The sequence below is a fragment of the Camellia sinensis genome, chromosome 1, assembly GCF_055761805.1.
Source record: "Camellia sinensis isolate YWXY chromosome 1, ASM5576180v1, whole genome shotgun sequence".
Taxonomy (NCBI): domain Eukaryota; kingdom Viridiplantae; phylum Streptophyta; class Magnoliopsida; order Ericales; family Theaceae; genus Camellia; species Camellia sinensis.
The window spans coordinates 171,587,601-171,605,977 of NC_138961.1; the positions used below are offsets into that span (position 1 = coordinate 171,587,601).

The 18,377-nt window shown below is 43.5% G+C and overlaps 1 protein-coding gene across 1 annotated transcript; it reads left to right on the forward strand.

Annotated features, from left to right (window-relative positions):
• The first annotated feature begins 693 nt into the window (after positions 1-693).
• On the forward strand, positions 694-3,709 carry LOC145790291 (uncharacterized). Its single transcript, XM_082868053.1, has 3 exons — positions 694-1,217; positions 2,999-3,040; positions 3,498-3,709. The coding sequence occupies exons 1-3, from the start codon at positions 1,014-1,016 to the stop codon at positions 3,585-3,587; spliced, it is 336 nt and encodes a 111-aa protein (XP_082724179.1). The 5' UTR covers positions 694-1,013; the 3' UTR covers positions 3,588-3,709.
• The last annotated feature ends 14,668 nt before the right edge of the window (positions 3,710-18,377 follow it).

The window sequence follows — 18,377 nt, forward strand, 5'->3', positions numbered from 1 at the left end:
AATTAAGAACATTTTTAATTTTTCATAGTAATGTTCCAGATAATTGTTTCATTAACTGATGGAAAAAAAAAACAAAACATGAGATTAAACGTTTTTGCCCTTCTACTTATTGGTTTAATTCAACTATCCAATAAAACTAAAAATATTATCAGTTTTTTCAGTTTTAAAACCGAGAATATTATCAATTTTTTCATTTTAAAAGTTTTATTTATTTATTTTTTAGTTTTACCTATCAATGTGCCATCATCATGCTTCTTTATAGATACAAAATTTTCAGTTTTACATAAAAAAATAATTCAGTTTTTTCATTTTTGTTTTTGTTTGCATATAATTTTTTTTTTTTAACTTTTTCAATTTGAAAGTTGATATTTTAAAGTTTTGAAAATAAAAATAAATGTCAAATCATTATGTTTATTTATAGATAATTATAAATGATGAACAATTATTGTTTGAATGGCGATTCTGACTATTAAAATTTTAATGGGACTTTAAGGTACAAAAAATCTTAATTATGACTTAATGGAGTATTTATAAATTAGGACTTGTGTATAAATGTTCCTAATTTTTATAATAAAATTTTCATTTTTAAAAATAAAAAAATTTAATCTAAAAAATTCCTATATATTTTAGTGTGTAAATAAGTAGAAGATGTGATAAGATATCTAAGCCACAGCCATGCCTGGCTACAGAGCAACAGCACAGTCAAGGCTGCAACACAAAGCAGCAGCACAGTCAAGGCTGCAGCATCAGCCAAGGCAGCCTTAGTCACCAACATAATTAGCTCCAGTCGCAGAGAGCTCTAGCTCCAGCTCCATGAAGCAGATCAAGTTATTACTCTGTTAAAACTATAATTAGTTAAGTATGGTTAGGTTAGGCAGTTAGTGGTTATGGTTGTATCATTGCATCACATGTATATACTGAATATGAACCTCTGTATTACTTAATGAATGAAATAAAGCTCAGTTTCTTTATGGTATCAGAGGCCTAAAGCTCCTACGAGCAATGGTCCTCTAATGGCGACTCAAAACCTTAATCCAACAACTTCCAGTTCTTCAGTTTCTTTACCAGCTTTACCTTCAAATCTGACACTGCTAATCTCCAATCTCAATGCTCTTATAACAACCAAGCTTGATTCAACAAACTACATTGTTTGGAAGAGTCAACTGCACAATATTCTGAAAACTACGAAGCTTCTTGGATACATTGATGGATCAGAGGTATGTCCACCCTCAGTTATTCTTGATTCCAACAGTCAAAAAGTTCTGAATCCTACATATACACAGTGGATCACTATTGATGCTCATCTTTTGAGCTGTATAACAACCACATTATCATCATCTATTTACACATTTGTGATTCATTGTCAATCTAGCTCTGAGATCTGGAATGTTCTTGCCGAGAGATTCACATCTCTTTCTAGATCTCACATTCATCAGTTAAAGAATAAACTCAGTCGAATTACTAAGAAAGGCTTGCCAAAGAAATTTTTTTTTTTTTTTTTTTGAGTCAATTCAAAGCTATTTCATATCAGGTTTCTTTAGCTTCATCACTTGTGGATGAAGAGGATTTGATATTGTTAATCCTCAATGGTGTACAAGATGAATACAATGCTTTTAAAACCACAATTAGGGCCAGATTTGCCTCTATTTCTCTGGAAGAGTTGTCTGCTTTTCTTTGTTCTAAGTCCATCCATGTTAAGTCTTCTCTCAAACACACTCAGACTACAGAAATTCCATTTGCATATTCTATTACTAGAGGCTACAGATGAGGTTATAGAGGTTCTCGAGACAGAGGTTACCCCACTAGAGGTAGAGGAGGCTCTAGAGGTGTAACGGCCCAAAACGCATGTCACAGTTATCCTTAATTAATTATGTGATAATATGAATTAATTGGAGAATATTTGTTTGAATTGGAAAAAATATCTGTCGGGACTACAACTTCGGGACTGAAATTGACGACCATAATGGGTTCGGAAAACGAAATTGAACACGCCTATGTGTTACCGGAAATTTTTAGAGCCATTTTGGGAAATTTAATTGAGAACTGATTTTCGTCTGATTCGTTAAGCCATGTTTGGCTCAATTCTTAAGCACAAATATAAAACTAAAGATATGGCCCATTGTTGACTCAATACAAAAAGGGGAAAAAATCTGGGAAAGAGAGAGAGTTCTAGAGAAAAGAAGAGATCAAGAGAAAGGAAGGGAGGAAGAAAGGGTTTGGGCCAAATCTTTTCCAATTAGCTACCTGAGGTAAGAATCTTCTTCTAATTTCTTGAAATAGGGTTGATACACCCATGATCTCATGGTAAGTCAAGTGAATTAAGGGGAAATTATGTCTAATTGAGAGAAGTGTGTTGTATTTTAACCTAGGATGCATATATGAGCATACATGGCATAAGATTATGAAATTCATGTTTATATTCATGTTTTCCTTGCATGATTGGCATATTGGGAAGGAAACTCCATGGATTTGAGAAATGAAGCTTTTATGTGCATGTTTATGATTTTTCATCTTAATTCAAGGTTTAAATCTTTACATGATGCATTTGGATTTTTGTTTGGAAGGTATGAATTCTATCTGAAGCTAGGAATTTAAGTTGTTTTCAAGTGTTTGGGCCTTGAGTTTTATGATTTTGAGGTTGATTTGGCAAAAAGAAAGACCCACGGTTTAGTAGAAATTCGGACTGGTTTTTCACCCAGACCGCTCGAGCGGCCAAACAGTGTTTTGGCTACTGTAGTTCCACCGCTCGTGCGGCCTAGGCCAGCGCACGTGCGGCCTGGGCCACCGCACGTGCGGCCAAAGAGTGCACATTTTCCAATTTTGTTTTGCCTCATTTTCTGACTTTCGGGCCTTCATTTACTTGATTTTCGCATGTCATTTGCATCCATTAGCATCTCATAAGCATGAAACAAAGTAAAGAAAGAATAGAATGGCATTAACTAATTGATTCGATGGCAAAATGTGTTAAGGAATTGTGTTATAATGTTGGTATTTGTAGGTCAAAACTCGAAGACCGCACAACTGGTTTTGGCAACCCACTGTGAGTAACATTTCTGTAAAGTTATGTTGATAAAAATTATGTTTTAACTGTTATTGATACGCTATGTTTTCTCAAAGTGCTATCTTGATTCTGTGAACAAATATCCTATTTGCGAAACTAGTATGGCATCTACAGATAGTCCCAAGTCATGGGGGACAACACATTAGTGCGGGTCCATGACATACACGTGATACGAGATCTCGTTAGCCACTTCATTGTGGTGATATGTGTTAATCGGTAACCGGAACCGATTCTCTAGTCGGAAGACGATATATGTTGTATCCTGTGAGATGTACCATTATGTTATGTTCTGATATGAATGTTTATGAATGATTTATTTTATGAATACCTTATATGTGGAATTCGTTCACTACCCCTTTACTTTAATGTTATTCCCCTTTACTTTAATGTTATTCACTGGGCTTTAGCTCACTGTTTATATATACATGTATTATAGGTGAGCGTTCTGGGAGTCAAGCCTAGGTGGAGTCTTGAACCGAGCCGCCGTTTTGAAGCCTACCAGGTGTTTTGGGTGCCTCCGAGTTAGGGCTAAGCCTGGAAGGTTGATAGCAGCTTTGTTTTTGTTGTACACTTGTGGCACATGCCTATGTTTTGTGTTTGTTATTTCATTATATGTTATGTAATGTGCGTGGGTAAATTAACATTTTTGGCATGTAAATATTTGTTCATATAGATGCACAGCTCTTTGGACTCTTGGTATTTTGTCTTTGTTTCCGCTAGCCCCGATTATTTACGTTTTGTACAGGAAGGCCTGTGGTAATCTTGGATTACTGGCCGGTTACGATTCCAAACTTTTAGGGGCAGGTTTGGATCGTGACAAGAGGTCCTTCTTCTTATCCTGGTTCTCAGCCTAGTTCCTTTCCCACCAAGGGAGGTCATCAATATCCAAGGGATCAATATCCCAGGGATCAAAGAGGTGGTAGGTCAGGTCACAATTCAAGTTCTGTGATCTGTCAGATTTGTGGAAAGGCAAATCATTCTGCCCTAGATTGTTGGTTCAGAGTGGACTCATCTTATCAGAGTCCTCCCAGTCCTTCACAGCCACCCAAAGCCTAAATGGCTGCGACACCAGCTATAACTTCACCATCATCTACTTCCACATCTGCTTCAAATTGGTTCTTGGACTCTACAACCACTAGTCGTATGACCAATGATCTGAGTAATTTGTCCACATATCAACCTTATCAAGGCTATGATCAAGTGGCTATTGGTGATGGTTCTACCTTACCTATTTCACATATTGGTAATGGTTTACTTCCAACTCCTAAGTTTCCATTTCATCTCACCAACATGCTTCATGTTCCTTCTATTTCTTCAAACTTTTTTTCAGTTCATCAATTAGCCTTAGATAATCATTGTACCATTACTTTTGATGAACATTCTTTTGTTATTCAGGACAAGACTACTCCGAAAGAGTTGTATAGAGGTTCCTATTCCCATGGTCTTTATCATCTTGCATCTTCTTCTTTTACAACTTCTTCTCTAGTCTGCTTGTCATGTTTTACAAAGACTTCTTCTTCTGGTTCAACTCAAGCTGCTCCTAATCGGCATATAGGCTTGGACATCCTTCTTCCAGGAAACTTCACCATGTTCTTACTCATAGTCATTTGTCTACTAATAAAACCTCAAGTCTATGTGAACATTGTTGTGTTTCCAAAAGTCATAGGCTACCTTTTAGCTTATCAAGTGCCACTGTTAATAAACCTCTAGCTCTTATACACACTGATGTATGGGGTCCCTTTTCAGCTTCTTGTTCAAGCTATAAATACTATGTGTTGTTCATTGATGACTTTAGCAAATTCACTTGGATTTTTCCTCTTCATTATAAGAGTGAGGCTTTCACTAAATTTCTGGAATGTAAGTCCTTTGTTGAAACACAGTTCACTACCCAATTACAAGTGTTATAAAGTGACAATGGGGGTGAATATCTCAGCACTCCATTTCAAGAATTTCTCAAACAAAAAGGCATTGAGCATCAATTGACTTGAGCTCACACACCTGCCCAGAATGGTGTGGTAGAAAGAAAGCATAGGCATCTTATTGAGACAACCATCACTCTTATGCATCAATCTTCATTGCGTTTGATATATTGGTTTGATGCTCTTGCTACCACTGTGTTGTTAATCAATCGATTGCCTATACTCAAACTTTCTAACAAAACTCCTTTTAAGGTATTGTTTCTTCAGAAACCTGATTATCAATTCTTAAGAACTTTTGGTTGCAGATGTTATCCTTGGCTCAAGCCCTACACATCTTATAACTTTTAACCTAGATCTATTCCATGTGTGTTTGTAGGCTACCTGTAGACACCCCATTTTAGACCGACCTTAAGACTCAGACGTCACCGATTGAGTGCTCGGTGATATTGCGTGTTGTGCTCGTTCTGAAGTTTCAAAGTCTCGGCTGCGAGCCTTGCCTCCAGACTTCCGGACTCTTTTTTGTGCCTTACCTCGGTTTGTGAACCAGGTCATGTTTTCTTTTCACGAAGGGAGGGAGAGGTCTCATAGATCATCTCTCAATGGCCGTAGGCTACGTTTCGTGGTCGTAGGCCATTTTTTCCCATTTAGAGCCCAGTTTCTGATTTTTCAGAGCCATCGGCCGTGTGTCTCGGTTCGGGACTGCCTAACCACCTCTGTTTGCTCCGATTTTTGGTATACATCTTGTTTACTCCCTTTTGGGAGACACTGTGGCCTGAGAGACCAACTTCGTGGTTGAATGCCACCTCTGGTGCTTAACAGCCCATTTTCGGGGCCCCGGACCGCGCGTTTCGATCCCCGAACCTCCGTTTTGCATCCGTTTTGGTTCATTTTTGGGGCAGACCTTATTTTCATTGTTAGAAAGTTTGTAGGAGGGTGGGAGGCCAGCAATTGTTTTGAAAAGCCAGCTTTATTTCTTCATCGCTCTCTGTCGCCCGTTTTCCTCACTAAAAAGCTAATGTTGACCATCCCGGGGCCACTTTCTTTAGCTCTAAACCCCATATTTTTGTTGTACACACCTGGGAGGCCACCAATATGTATAGGCTGGCCAGTAATTATCCTTGACCCTTTTGAACCCCTTTAAAAAGTGGGTTTTTCTCTCTCCTGGTTCACATTTTCAGGGTTTCAACCACATAGCTGTGTTGTGCACACATGGGAGGCCACCAATATGGGGTGGCCGGCCACTAATTCTCATTGAACCTTTTGACCCCTGGCTGGCCGGCCAGGGGCGGTGGCCGGCCGGCTACCTGAACCCTCTGAACCTGGCCGGCCATGACCCCCACACCTTGTTCCTTCCAGCTATGCCCTCCTTTTCCTCCCAGATCCTGTATCCGATGGGGGGTCTTTTGGGGGGGAAATTTGAATTTGATTTTCCCCCCCTTTTCCTCCACTCATCTCCTCTATAAAACCAGTCCCCCAGCTCCATTTTTCAAGGTTACAAAAATTTCTTTGAGCCTCTTGCATTAACTCTCCCTCTCTCTCTTACAAGCCTCAAAACCCTAAAAGCCTTGCACCATTTACACACCAACCCATAGCTCCACACATCCACACTCCATTCCAGCCTTTTGAAGCTGATTTCCAGAGGCTAGGAGCTCCTCTTCTTGGTCCAAAGGCTGCTGGTTCATTGCTCTTCAAGGGTAAGCACACTTTTCCCCTAAACTAGTGTTTTCTTGCTTCATTTATAAGCCTTGCTTGCAAGAATTTTTGGGCTCCGACCCGAACTGTAAATAGTCATATTTTGTACTCATATCCATGTTTGATTAAGGGTCTTTCTCTGTTTGAGGTCTCCTCCTCACCCTTTGTGTTTAAACTCTCTTTTAGGCCTTTTTTTGCATGATGTTTTAGGCTTATTTGTGAGCTGTTTCGGACTTGGCCATAAACTATGAAATGTCTTTTTTTGAGCCCCTCTTAAACTTTGTTGAAGGGCTCTCCTCTGTTTGAGGCCAGAAGCTATCACTTGTCTCTTTATCCCTCTTTTAGGCCTTTTTCTTGCATGATATTTTAGGCCTACTTTTGATTATTTTCGAAGCTTGACATAAACTGTAAAGTGCCTTGTTTTGAGCCTCTTTTCAACTTTGTTGAAGGGATCTTTACTGTTTGAGGCCAGCTGCTGTCCCTTGTCTCTATTCTCTCTTTTAGGGCCATTTTTGCATGATAGATTAGCTCTACTTGTGTTTGTTTTTGAGAGTTGTCATAAACTGAAAAATATCTGGTTTTAATCTCATCTTCAAGTTTTTTTAAGGTTCAATTTTTTTTTGAGGTCATATGCTTCCTTGTATGCTTGATTGTCTCCTATTTTGAGCCCTACACCTAAGCCCTTGTTGCATGCTTTGTTTGGCCTTCTAGATACTGAAATCCAGTGGGTTTTCAGTGGCTAATACACTATTTTGAGCTTCCAAATCAGAGGGGGGTGACCCCCTCTCACCTTGACTTGTTTGGTGGTCATTTTGGCCTTCCAAAGAGACCCTATCTTGCATGCTTTGAAGTCACTTTCTAAGGTCAATTTGGTGAGCTTTGGGACTATCATATTTGATTTTCATATTTTTTTATGCCATGCAAAATGTCTATCTTGCATGTGCTTAATGACTCCTTGCATGGCCCTCTAAAGTAACTCATCATTTTTGCATGCCATGGTTTCATATCAGTGGTTATTTGGGCCTATTTTCACATGTTTTATTCACTGATTTTTTCTGGTTTGGTGAGATTCCATGTGCATCCTATACTTTCCATGTAAACCATGTTTGCTAGTCAAAATTGCGTGCTATTTTAGTCCATCTTACTAGCATCTTTTGGCCATGCTTTGAACTCAAAATGTCCATGTTTTGGGACTGCCTTGGCTCTGTCTTCATGCTTCATGATCAAATAATGCATGCTTTGTATAGCTACAAGTCATTCCATGTGCCTAGTTTCGAGTTTTGGGGTTCATCTCATGCATCGGGTGCCATATTTCCATAATTCGGGACCATTTTGCATCATATTTCAGTGCTAGAATCTACATGCTTGTATGTCATATTCCATGCCTTGCCATGCCTTGTTAGAGTTGCATGTTATGCCTAGGATCTGTCCTCGATTTGCGCGCACGTGTGCACGCATTTCGATAGTCTCATTTTTACCTAATGGCCACTGATGTGAGTGTGGCTGAGGTCCACTCATGTTGGTATAAGTCCATTGTGCATTGTGTATGCCTTTTCATTTCATAGCATTGTGTATGCTAGGTTGTATGTTAGACCATTGTATATGCCTTGTTACATCGTACATTGTGTATGCCGTTTCATAGCATTGTGTATGCTAGGTAGCATGTTAGGGTTGCATTCATGCATATCATGCATATTGCATTGTGCTTGGGATAGGAGTTATCCCAAACATAGGAAACGAGGGGCGTTTCGTACTCCGAGTGACGGAACGTGTCTCAATTCCCGGTCGCCAACACTCTGGATTATCCATGATGGAGTCTAGGCCTTGTTGTGTCCATATGTGCATTCATTTCATATTGAGTCATGCAATTCGACTTCTCGGCCATCATGCATCGAAATACGTGATTGGTGGCACGAGGATCGAGGACTACACTCCCTGAAGAGTAGTCAAGCATACATATGTGAAAATACATTGCCATGCCCCTTTGTTGCTCTCTGTTGCAGCAAATCAGAAACCGGCGATCTTTTGGAGCTTCGTTCAATATTCCAGGCTTAATGGTAAACAGAGGCTAATTGGGGCATTGCGATGGATTTTCACGCAAGGCAACCCGAACATGCATCATTCATCATTCGGAGCAGAGTCGAGGCAGTCCCTAGCTTACATGCTAATTTACTGCTTTCTTAGATTAATTTGTTAATTAATTAGAATTTTGTATTTATTCGGACTGTAATAATTCATTTGGGACTGTATTATTTATTCGGACCCTCTGCGCGAGGGCAATATTGTAATAAGTGTGCGTGTGTGCGATGTATGTCTTCCAACCCCACGTCTTTCTCCTTTTTATTTACCAGCTTATGATGGTTAGATTAGGGCATGTTTTAATTAGCATACGGTATGATTGCATGTTTGCATTCATTCATCTGTATTGCATGCACCGGGCTCGGCGCATCATACTAATTGCATTGTATTTTCAATTTCAAGTTGAATACATGTTAGCTGTAGCATTTCATATGACATCTTTAGAATAGCCGAGCCTATCTTAGTTGCATTTTGCATGTGTTGCATTAGGCATTTCTGTATAGTTAGGATCATGCATGAATTTCTAATTAGCTTCTGTTTTGGCTTGGAGTACTCGGTAAGTTTTATGCTTTAGCATCCTTGCATGTGAGTGAGTGACTGCCAAGATAGCATGCTTACCATGAGGCTATATGCTTATGTGATATAACTGCCTGAATGCCTGTGGGTGAAGGTTGGATTATTTGAATTGGAATAAATACATTGACTATGAGTTTTAAGCCCACTAGATAGTGGCAAAATCATGTTTTTCTAAGCCCACCCGAGGGTGGCAAATCTACGTCTTAGCCTACTTGCGGGTAGCGCCATCAAACCACTTTCAAAAATAAACACGAAATGTTTTGTTCCAATTCAAACGATCCAGTCTATACTTGTATGCTGTGCGCATCACATAGTAAATCTAGGCTAATAACCGGAATAAGAACGCATAAAGCTTTCAAAACTAGATATCATGGTTAGTAGAGGTCGATCTTTGATCGGACGAGCGGGGGTACTCACGAAGTGACCTTCCCCAATCGTACCCAAGTTCCCGAGCCGAGGCAACTTTGGTGATGACGGACATGTGGCCTTAGGCAACGAGTCAGGGTTTCTTAAATTTCCCAAAAATAAAATATTTAGGTGGCGACTCGGTATCTGGCAAAGCAGTCCATGTTTGGCACTTCTTTCAAAATCTATTTTCTCAAAACGATTTGCCAGATTTGGACTCTTTGGTTCAGATTTAGAACCGTGACTATTCGAGAGTCCGAACTTGTAGTGAGCCCAAAACGAACAGAATGGGACCCATCCTCCCAGGATGTTCAGGGACGTCTACAGTTTCTGGCGACTCCACTGGGGACTTAGAGAACTTGACTCGAACTCATGATGTCTGTTTTTGACTACACTTATGTCTTTCTTTGCATTGCATTTGCATTGGTACGCCTAGGACACTGTTTGCCATCTGCTATTGCTGAACGGTTTGCCGGAGGCTTGTCTTGTCAAGGCATGACCATAAGGCTAACCGGTTATGGGCTCTGCCAGTATGGGAACACAAACCCCGGTTTTACCGGGGCACCCTTTTCGACCATTCGACCTAATGCATATTCGGATCCATAGTGATCATTCCAAACTAGGACAGGTTGCTTACTCGATATAGGTTGTTTGAAACCGCTGTGCGCATAGTGAAACCCTAGTTCCTGACAAAATAGGACAGGGAAACCCTCCCCCAACATAGGGGTATTTTGGCTCTCAATTATCTGTTATGTGTTGTCGAAGTTTGTCTCTACAGGGGTTGCATGTATCAGTTTGCGAGTTTGGGCATCAGGCCTGTGGGCATCAGTCAGTGTTTGAGAATCAGTCATCTGCGGGTACCAGATTCAGTCTTCGGGGACAGTGATTCAGGGATAATGATTAGTGTTTGAGGACAGTGTGTGTTCAGCTTATCGACCGTGTGTTGTTATGCCCAACTGTGTGTTGTGTATTTATTTTAAGTTGTTATGCTGTCCGTTTGTCTAGTTATTTATTTCTTTATTGCTTTATTTATCTTTTTGCTAGGACAGTTTTAGCACAATTGCTTCCGACCTAGTAGATATTCCCCAAGCACTTTGGACAAGAGGTCGTCGGCTCAATCGATCTGAAGATCTAGTTGACGGACAACTAGTGTTTCATTCTCTACCCCCGGTTGTTAGACGGAGGCCGAGAAAGCGTAGTGTGTTTGAGCAGAGGTTACCAGAGCAGTGGCCTACCCTAGCTGTGAATAGTCGGGCTGAGATTTCAGTTTCTGCCATAGAGATACACATACCAGTCAGTCAACAAGATCAACAGAATATGGTCGGGATGGAAGAAATGATGCGACAGCTCCAAGAGAGCATGAAGCAAATGCAAGAGGACGTTGTCTGCCAAGCGGAGTTCTCTAAACAGCAGGCCACAATCATGGCCCAGCAGGCCGAGCTCATCACTAGACTGCAACAGCAGAATGTAGCATCTGCCTCACATCTAGTTCCTCCTCCACCAAGGGACCCGTTACCCGAGCAAACACCAACTGTCCAAAATGTCCTGCCAAACATCCAAAACACCCTACCAAATGTCCAGAACATCCAGGAGGACACAGACCTTCCAACGGGGCCAGCTCCGTCCCCACTTCTGCCTCAACTGTCCAAGGCACCTACACCCGCCAACCACCCGGACTCTCCTTTCGAGTTCAAAACAGACCCTACAGTAATAAAACTAAACAAGCTCGAGAAGCTATTCAAAAAATCCCAGGGAGTAAAGGCTATTCCGGATATCGAGGACGGACATACCGATGTGGCTGTGACATTACCGGATAGATTCAAAATGCCGCAGATCGATCGCTTCGACGGATCTGGGGACCCCATGGTCCACCTCCGACTGTTCTCAGATATACTGCGACCAATGGGCCTCACCAGACCCCAGAAGCTTTCGCTATTCGACCGGACCTTGTCAGGCGTGGCCGCTATCTGGTATACGAAGTTGGAGGATGATGTCAAGCGGAGTTGGGATGAAATGGCCGAGGCCTTTGTTGCGCAATACTCTTACAACACCCAAATTGAGATTACAACTCGTGATCTCGAAACAACAAGGCAGGAGCACAAAGAGAGTTTCTTGGATTTTGTAACCCGATGGAGGGCGAAGGCTTCGATGATGACCTTGAGGCCTACTGACAATGAGCAGATCAGGATGATTGTGCGCAATCTCCAGCCAAAACTGATGCAAAAGATGATTGTACTCCCCTTCCCTACCTTTTCCGATCTGCATGAGATGGGGGTACAAATTGAAGATGCAATGAAACAGGGTCTGATTGACCAGGATAAGGAACAGCCCAGAAGAACCTTTAACCGCAACAATAATGCAGGCCCAAGTGGCGCTGCAACTGCAAGAACTTCGGAAGTCAGCATGGTCACCACTATTCCCCCTCCCCTTCCAAGGCCCATGGCAGCCACACCTTTCTCCGGTGCATCCGGCAGTAACACCCAAACCACCAAGTACCCACCCAGAGGCCAAAAAAACTTCACCCCATTGTATATGCCCCTGTCCAAGGCTCTATGGGTATTAATCAGGAAAGGGCATCTAAAACCCCTGGAGCCGAGGCCACTACCAAATCCACTTCCCCCTCTCACAACCCAGCCAAACACTGCGCGTATCACCAACAACATGGCCACGACACTGACCAATGTTTCCAACTGCGTCATGAGATTCAAGATCTCATTGACAAACAAGTGATCCTACCTCCAGAAAAACCCAGTGTCACAACTAACCCACTCCCTACACACAACCAAGCTCCACCTCTCAAAAGAGTCAATTTTATCTAAACTGGGGTCATGTCTTACGATCCTAGTATCTATATCACTCCTTCCCATCTACCTAAGCCGGAGGTGCTCCTTCCTGATTGCACTGACTTTTTGTGCATGTTAGACACCTCCACAACCCAACCCGAGCCAATGGTGACGACTGTTGAAGACAGTACGGGAGAGATTACAGAGGAGGATGGAATTACTGAATCAGGGTTTGAGTAGTCTGGGAGTGTCGCCGGGAAAGCCTACGATCCGAGTGATTACATTCTACCAGCAGGCCAGTTTGAGCCAAGTATTGAATTGACAGAGAGGGCAGAGCTGTGTGTGATCCAGGGGGATAGATTTGAGCAGAGAACAGATGACGTGGCGGCTGTAGAAGAGGACTTTGCCAACCTACTGTTTTTCAATGACCAAGAATTAGGGGGCGCGGCAGTCAACTGGTTTGATTATGAGGAATCGGCAGAGGTTACCGGATGGCTGGATGATCAACCGGATATTGTGGAAGAGTTCCAACCAGAACTGGGCCCGGCAGTGGCGAGAGTATCAAGTGTGGCCAGAAGGGTCGAAAGTCAGAATACATTGCCGGAGGGCGCCGGTATGAAGAATTTCGCTGAAGACTCAAGCATTGTGGATGCAGAGAAAGTTGAACAACAAACTACACCGACACAGGCGGAACAAGAAAAGTTTCAGGATTCCGAGAGAATCAGGAAAGCTAAAGTCCAGGAGGGGACCGAAAGTACTGTGGGCACAATGACAGAAAATGCTGCGGGCATGTGGGCTGAAAGTACTGCGAGTACAATCATACCGGGGCCGGACAGGTGCCTGTCGGCCGTCAACGGAATGTGGTGGGAAGACGATGATTTATGTCTTGCCCATACAGACGAGGATTGGGGGAGCAATCAGCCAAACGACACCTGGTATATCGGCGAGGTCGATCATATGACAAGAAATGGGCAGTATTTCAAACCCCCGCACCTAGACTAGCCAGAAGCATCCGGAAAGGATAAGGAAACTGAGAGACAAAAAGAAAAGCAAATTGAAGAAGAGGCTGTACTGAAGCAGTTAAAAAAGATACAAGTAGACATCTCTATTTGGGGACTGCTTATGGCATCACGAGTACACAGGCAGGCTGTCCTTTCAGCCATGGACAAGGCCGAGCTTTCCATAGACACCACACCAGAACAGCTAGTTGGATTGGTTTTTTCGGGAGGAGGATCCCCGATGTTGACCTTTTCTGACAAAGAACTACCGCCTGAGGGCGCAAATCACAACACACCTCTCTACATCTCGGTGGAATGTAGAGGCAAATGGGTACCAGTGGTTCTTGTCGATACGGGATTCGCTATTAATGTGTGCCCATCAAGGACGGCATATGCAATCGGGTTGAAGCCCGTGGACTTCGTACCAACTACTCAAGTGATCAGAGCCTATGGTAATACAAGCAGGGAGGTGATGGGGACTGTCAAAATTCAGACCCAGGTTGGTCCAGGACAACACAACATTGAATTCCATGTCTTGGACGTTCCCGCAACCTTTAACCTACTTTTGGGGTGACCATGGTTGCACCAGGTCAAGGTAGTCTCTTCTACCTTGCATCAGATGTTGAAGTACCCTCACGGGAAAGGGGTAGCTATTGTTTTTGGGAATTCGTCAATCCATCCGCCGCCAGAAGTATCTACACCAGTCTTGGAAATCGAACATGGCACGGAGGATTTGTTCTTATCAGGGTTTACTCTGGCTGAGGCTCGGGTTGTGCCGAATATCATGGCTGTTAATGAGGGAGTGTACGTCAGTGCTCAATCTGTCTACCTCATGAACAAGCTACAACACATCCCCGGGATGGGATTAGGAAGGAGCGGCCGGAAGGGCGTCGCAGCATTGGCCGAAGTGCCACACAACCCTCATACCTTTGGATTGGGTTATCAGCCCGCCAAAGAGGATTGGTTAGGGAAGGGAAAGGAAATGGCTGGAAGAGCCAGAGCAAAGAAGGTAGGGAAGCCTTTCGAGTTGATGCATAGGCCCATTCAAGGTACCCTAAACGAACGCTTCGTCTGGGAGGGGGAGGACTTTCCTTTTTGTGGCTTCCTAGAGCCATGGCTGAACGCGGAGAGGAAGCGCGTGCCTGGTTTCGAGATCTTCTTCGACCTGCAACTATTCCGGGGATGACGTTGTCGAAGAGCAGACAAACCCATCAGCTGAGGTTGAGCAGAGTAAGAAAGTGCAGTCTGAGGACACCAAACTTGAAATGGGGGTAGCGCTGGCGTGTCTACTTTCAGATCCTCCGATCGACCAGGAGTGCTTGGGGGATAACTTCTCGGTATGCGTGATCGGGAATGGAACGGCTGCGGGCCCGCCAGCAACTATTTTGGATGCATCTATCGCACCCTATCTCATTTGGCAATATGAAGAGGGATTTTTGTCCAGTAGCACCTAGTCAGGTAGTGAGCCGGAATCTGATTCCACCGAGTCTTGTGAGTCGGAATCAGGTTCCAGCTCGACTGAGTCTGAGTTTGGTAATCCTGGGGATGATGACCCGGATGCCACAGTCTTGTCCAGGTCGTCTTTTTCTTTCTCTTTTAAGTCTGTTGTAACCGAGGAATTGGACGATCTGGATGTGCTTAATGAGAATCAAGTAGCTGTGGTTTCTGAGTACTTTTCTGTGCCCTTGATTTATTGCATTAACTCAGACTTTCAAAATTTTGATGAAAACGACGAGGACAAAATTCCTCCGGTTTTGCAACGCTTAATTGAACAAGAGCAGGAAAGATTTGTTAAACCCCTAGTGGATGAAATCACTACTGTGAATGTGGGTACTGAGGAGGACCCGCAGCTGGTCCAGATCGGGTCCACGTTGTCTTCGGAGGAACGAGAGCGCTTAGTCGCTTTATTAAAAGATTTCAAAGATGTTTTCGCGTGGTTCTACGAAGACATGCCTGGAATTGATCCTGAGATAGTATAGCACTGGATCCCTCTTGACCCCGAGGCCCGACCCGTTAAATAGAAACTCAGAAGGATCCGCCTGACTGGGCTCTCAAGATTAAGGAAGAGGTCACCAAGCAAATCGATGCAGGCTTCCTGCTGGTATCCGAATACCCGACTTGGTTGGCCAACATCGTCCCAGTGCCGAAGAAGGATGTCAAGATCCGAGTGTGCGTGGATTTCAGGGATTTGAACAGAGCTAGTCCGAAGGACGACTTTCCCTTGCCGCATATTGACGAGTTGGTGGATTTCACGACGGGGCATGCTTTGCTTTCGTTCATGGATGGCTTCTCAGGTTACAATTAGATAGTGATGGCACCCGAAGACCGGGAGAAGACTGCTTTCACCACCCCGTGGGGGACTTACTGCTACAGAGTGATGCCGTTTGGGTTAAAGAATGCTGGAGCTACATATCAACGTGCCGCGACTACAATATTGCATGGTATGATCCACAAAGAGGTTGAGGTGTACGTGGATGACATGATTGTCAAGTCCAAAGAAAGAGAGGGCCACTACACCGCCTTGCAAAAGTTCTTTCAAAGGATCAGAGAATTTCGGTTGCGGCTAAATCCTCAGAAGTGTATGTTCGGTGTTACAGCGGGAAAAATGCTGGGGTTTCTGATTACACAAAGGGGCATCGAGGTCGACCCTTCAAAAATCAAGGTTGTCTTAGAAATGTCACCACCAAGGACTGAAAAGGAGGTGCGAGGCTTTCTGGGTAAAGTGCAATTCATAAGACGGTTTATCTCAAAATTAACCTTGACTTGTGAACCACTTCTTGGTCTCCTGAAGAAAGGAAAGAAATTCCAATGGGACCGCCGATGCCAAGCTGCTTTTGAACAGATCAAGGAATACTTACAGAACCCGCCCGTGTTATCACCGCCAGAGCCGGGGAAACCGTTGATATTATACCTTCCAGTGACTGAGACCACAATGGGCTGTATGCTCGCGCAGGAATCCGAGGACAAGGTGGAGAGGGCTATCTACTATCTGAGCAAGAAGATGCTAGAGTATGAGACTCACTACACACCATTAGAGAAGGCTTGCTTAGCTTTGGTATGGGCTACTAGGAAGCTGCGGCACTACCTGTTAGCTTACTCCGTAATGTTGGTTTCACGACTCAATCCCATCAAATATCTTTTCGAGAAATCAGCACTTACGGGTAGGCTAGCTCGTTGGCTGCTATTGCTCTCCGAATTCGATCTGAAATATGTAACACGCAAGTCAGTCAAGGGAAAAGCAGTGGCAAAGTTCTTAGCCGATCATCCAGTCAAAGGAGGTGAAGCAGTTGAGTACTTATTCCCAGATGAAGCCATTTTGCACATCGACGACGAATATTGGACAATGTACTTTGACGGAGTGTCAAATCAATACGGATATGGGATAGGAGTGTTGGTGATAGCACCTGACAATTCCCGTATCCCTCTAGCCTTCAAACTCTGGTTCAAAGTCTCGAACAACGTAGCAGAATATGAGGCATGCATTGCCGGTCTAGAAGCAGCCCTGGAATTAGGGGCAAGACAGTTGGACGTCATCGGTGACTCGAACCTTGTTGTGTCTCAAGCAAAAGGAGACTGGAAAGTCAAAGAAGAAAAGATGATGATGTATCACCAAACCTTGGACTTGTTAATTCCTCGGTTTGAAAAGCTAAACTTTGCTCATCTTCCAAGAGAGAACAACAGGTTCGCAGATTCTTTAGCAACTCTATCTTCCATGATAGACATCCCGTTTGGAATCCGGATGCGTCCAGTCATCATTGACCCGAAATTTACGCCAGCCTATGAGTCGATCGCTGCTATAGATGAGGTTCAGGACGAAAACCCCTGGTATTATGACATTTGGAATTTCTTGGAGAAGGAAGCATATTCGCTAGGGGTAAATGCCAAGGATAAAAGGGCAATCAGAAGAATGGTCGTTCAGTTCATCATCTGTGGAGGTAAGCTGTATAAGAGAGGTCATCTGGGAATGCATAAGATGTGTGTCGAAGCCGAAGAATTGAAGCGCCTGATGGAGGCCATCCATGGAGGAGAATGCGGTGCGCATATGAACGGAGTAATACTAGCACGGAAGATCCTCAGACAGGGTTACTACTGGTCCACCATGGAGGAGGATTGTATCGGTTTTCTTCGGCGATGCCACAAGTGTCAGATCCATGGAAACCGCATGAACATCCCGCCGTCGAAGCTGTACAACATGACTTCGCCATGGCCATTTTCAGTTTAGGGATTCGATGTGATCGGGGCTGTCACTCCAAAAGGGTCGAATGGGCATAAGTTCATCCTGGTCACGATAGATTACTTTACAAAGTGGGTCGAGGCCCAATCATATGCCGTGTTGAAGGCGTCGCACGTTGCAAAGTTTATCAGAAACAACATTATCTGCCGTTACGGGGTCCCAAATGAGATTATTTCAGATAACGGTTCCCACTTTAAGAAGGAAGTGATTGACTTGTTGGAGAAATACAACGTGGCTTTTTATAAGTCATCCACATACCGGCCGCAAACCAACAGAGCGATCGAGGCCGCCAACAAGAATATCAAACACATACTGCAGAAGATGGTGGAAACCTACCGGGATTGGCCAGATAAGCTGCCATTTGCTTTGTGGGGCTACAGGACTTCAATTAGAACTTCTACCGGAGCGACTCCGTATTCATTGGTTTATGGAATGGAGGCCGTTCTACCTATTGAGATTGAGGTTCCGTCATTGCGAGTATTGGCTGAGTGTCAAATAGCCAAAGCAGATTGGCAGCAGAGCAGGTTTGAGGAACTCATGCTTTTTGACGAGAGAAGACAGAAAGCACCATACCATGTTCAAGGTTATCAGCGCAGAATTGCCCGAGCTTTCAACAAGAAGGTCAAGTCC

What these genes read in the sequence shown, in the direction of transcription:
- LOC145790291 (XM_082868053.1), top strand. Translation starts at nt 1,014, where the DNA reads ATGGCGACTCAAAACCTTAATCCAACAACTTCCAGTTCTTCAGTTTCT. An exon ending in GATACATTGATGGATCAGAG is followed by an intron (nt 1,218 to 2,998) that starts GTATGTCCACCC and finishes TGGTATTTGTAG; the next exon opens with GTCAAAACTCGAAGACCGCA. An exon ending in ACTGGTTTTGGCAACCCACT is followed by an intron (nt 3,041 to 3,497) that starts GTGAGTAACATT and finishes CATGTATTATAG; the next exon opens with GTGAGCGTTCTGGGAGTCAA.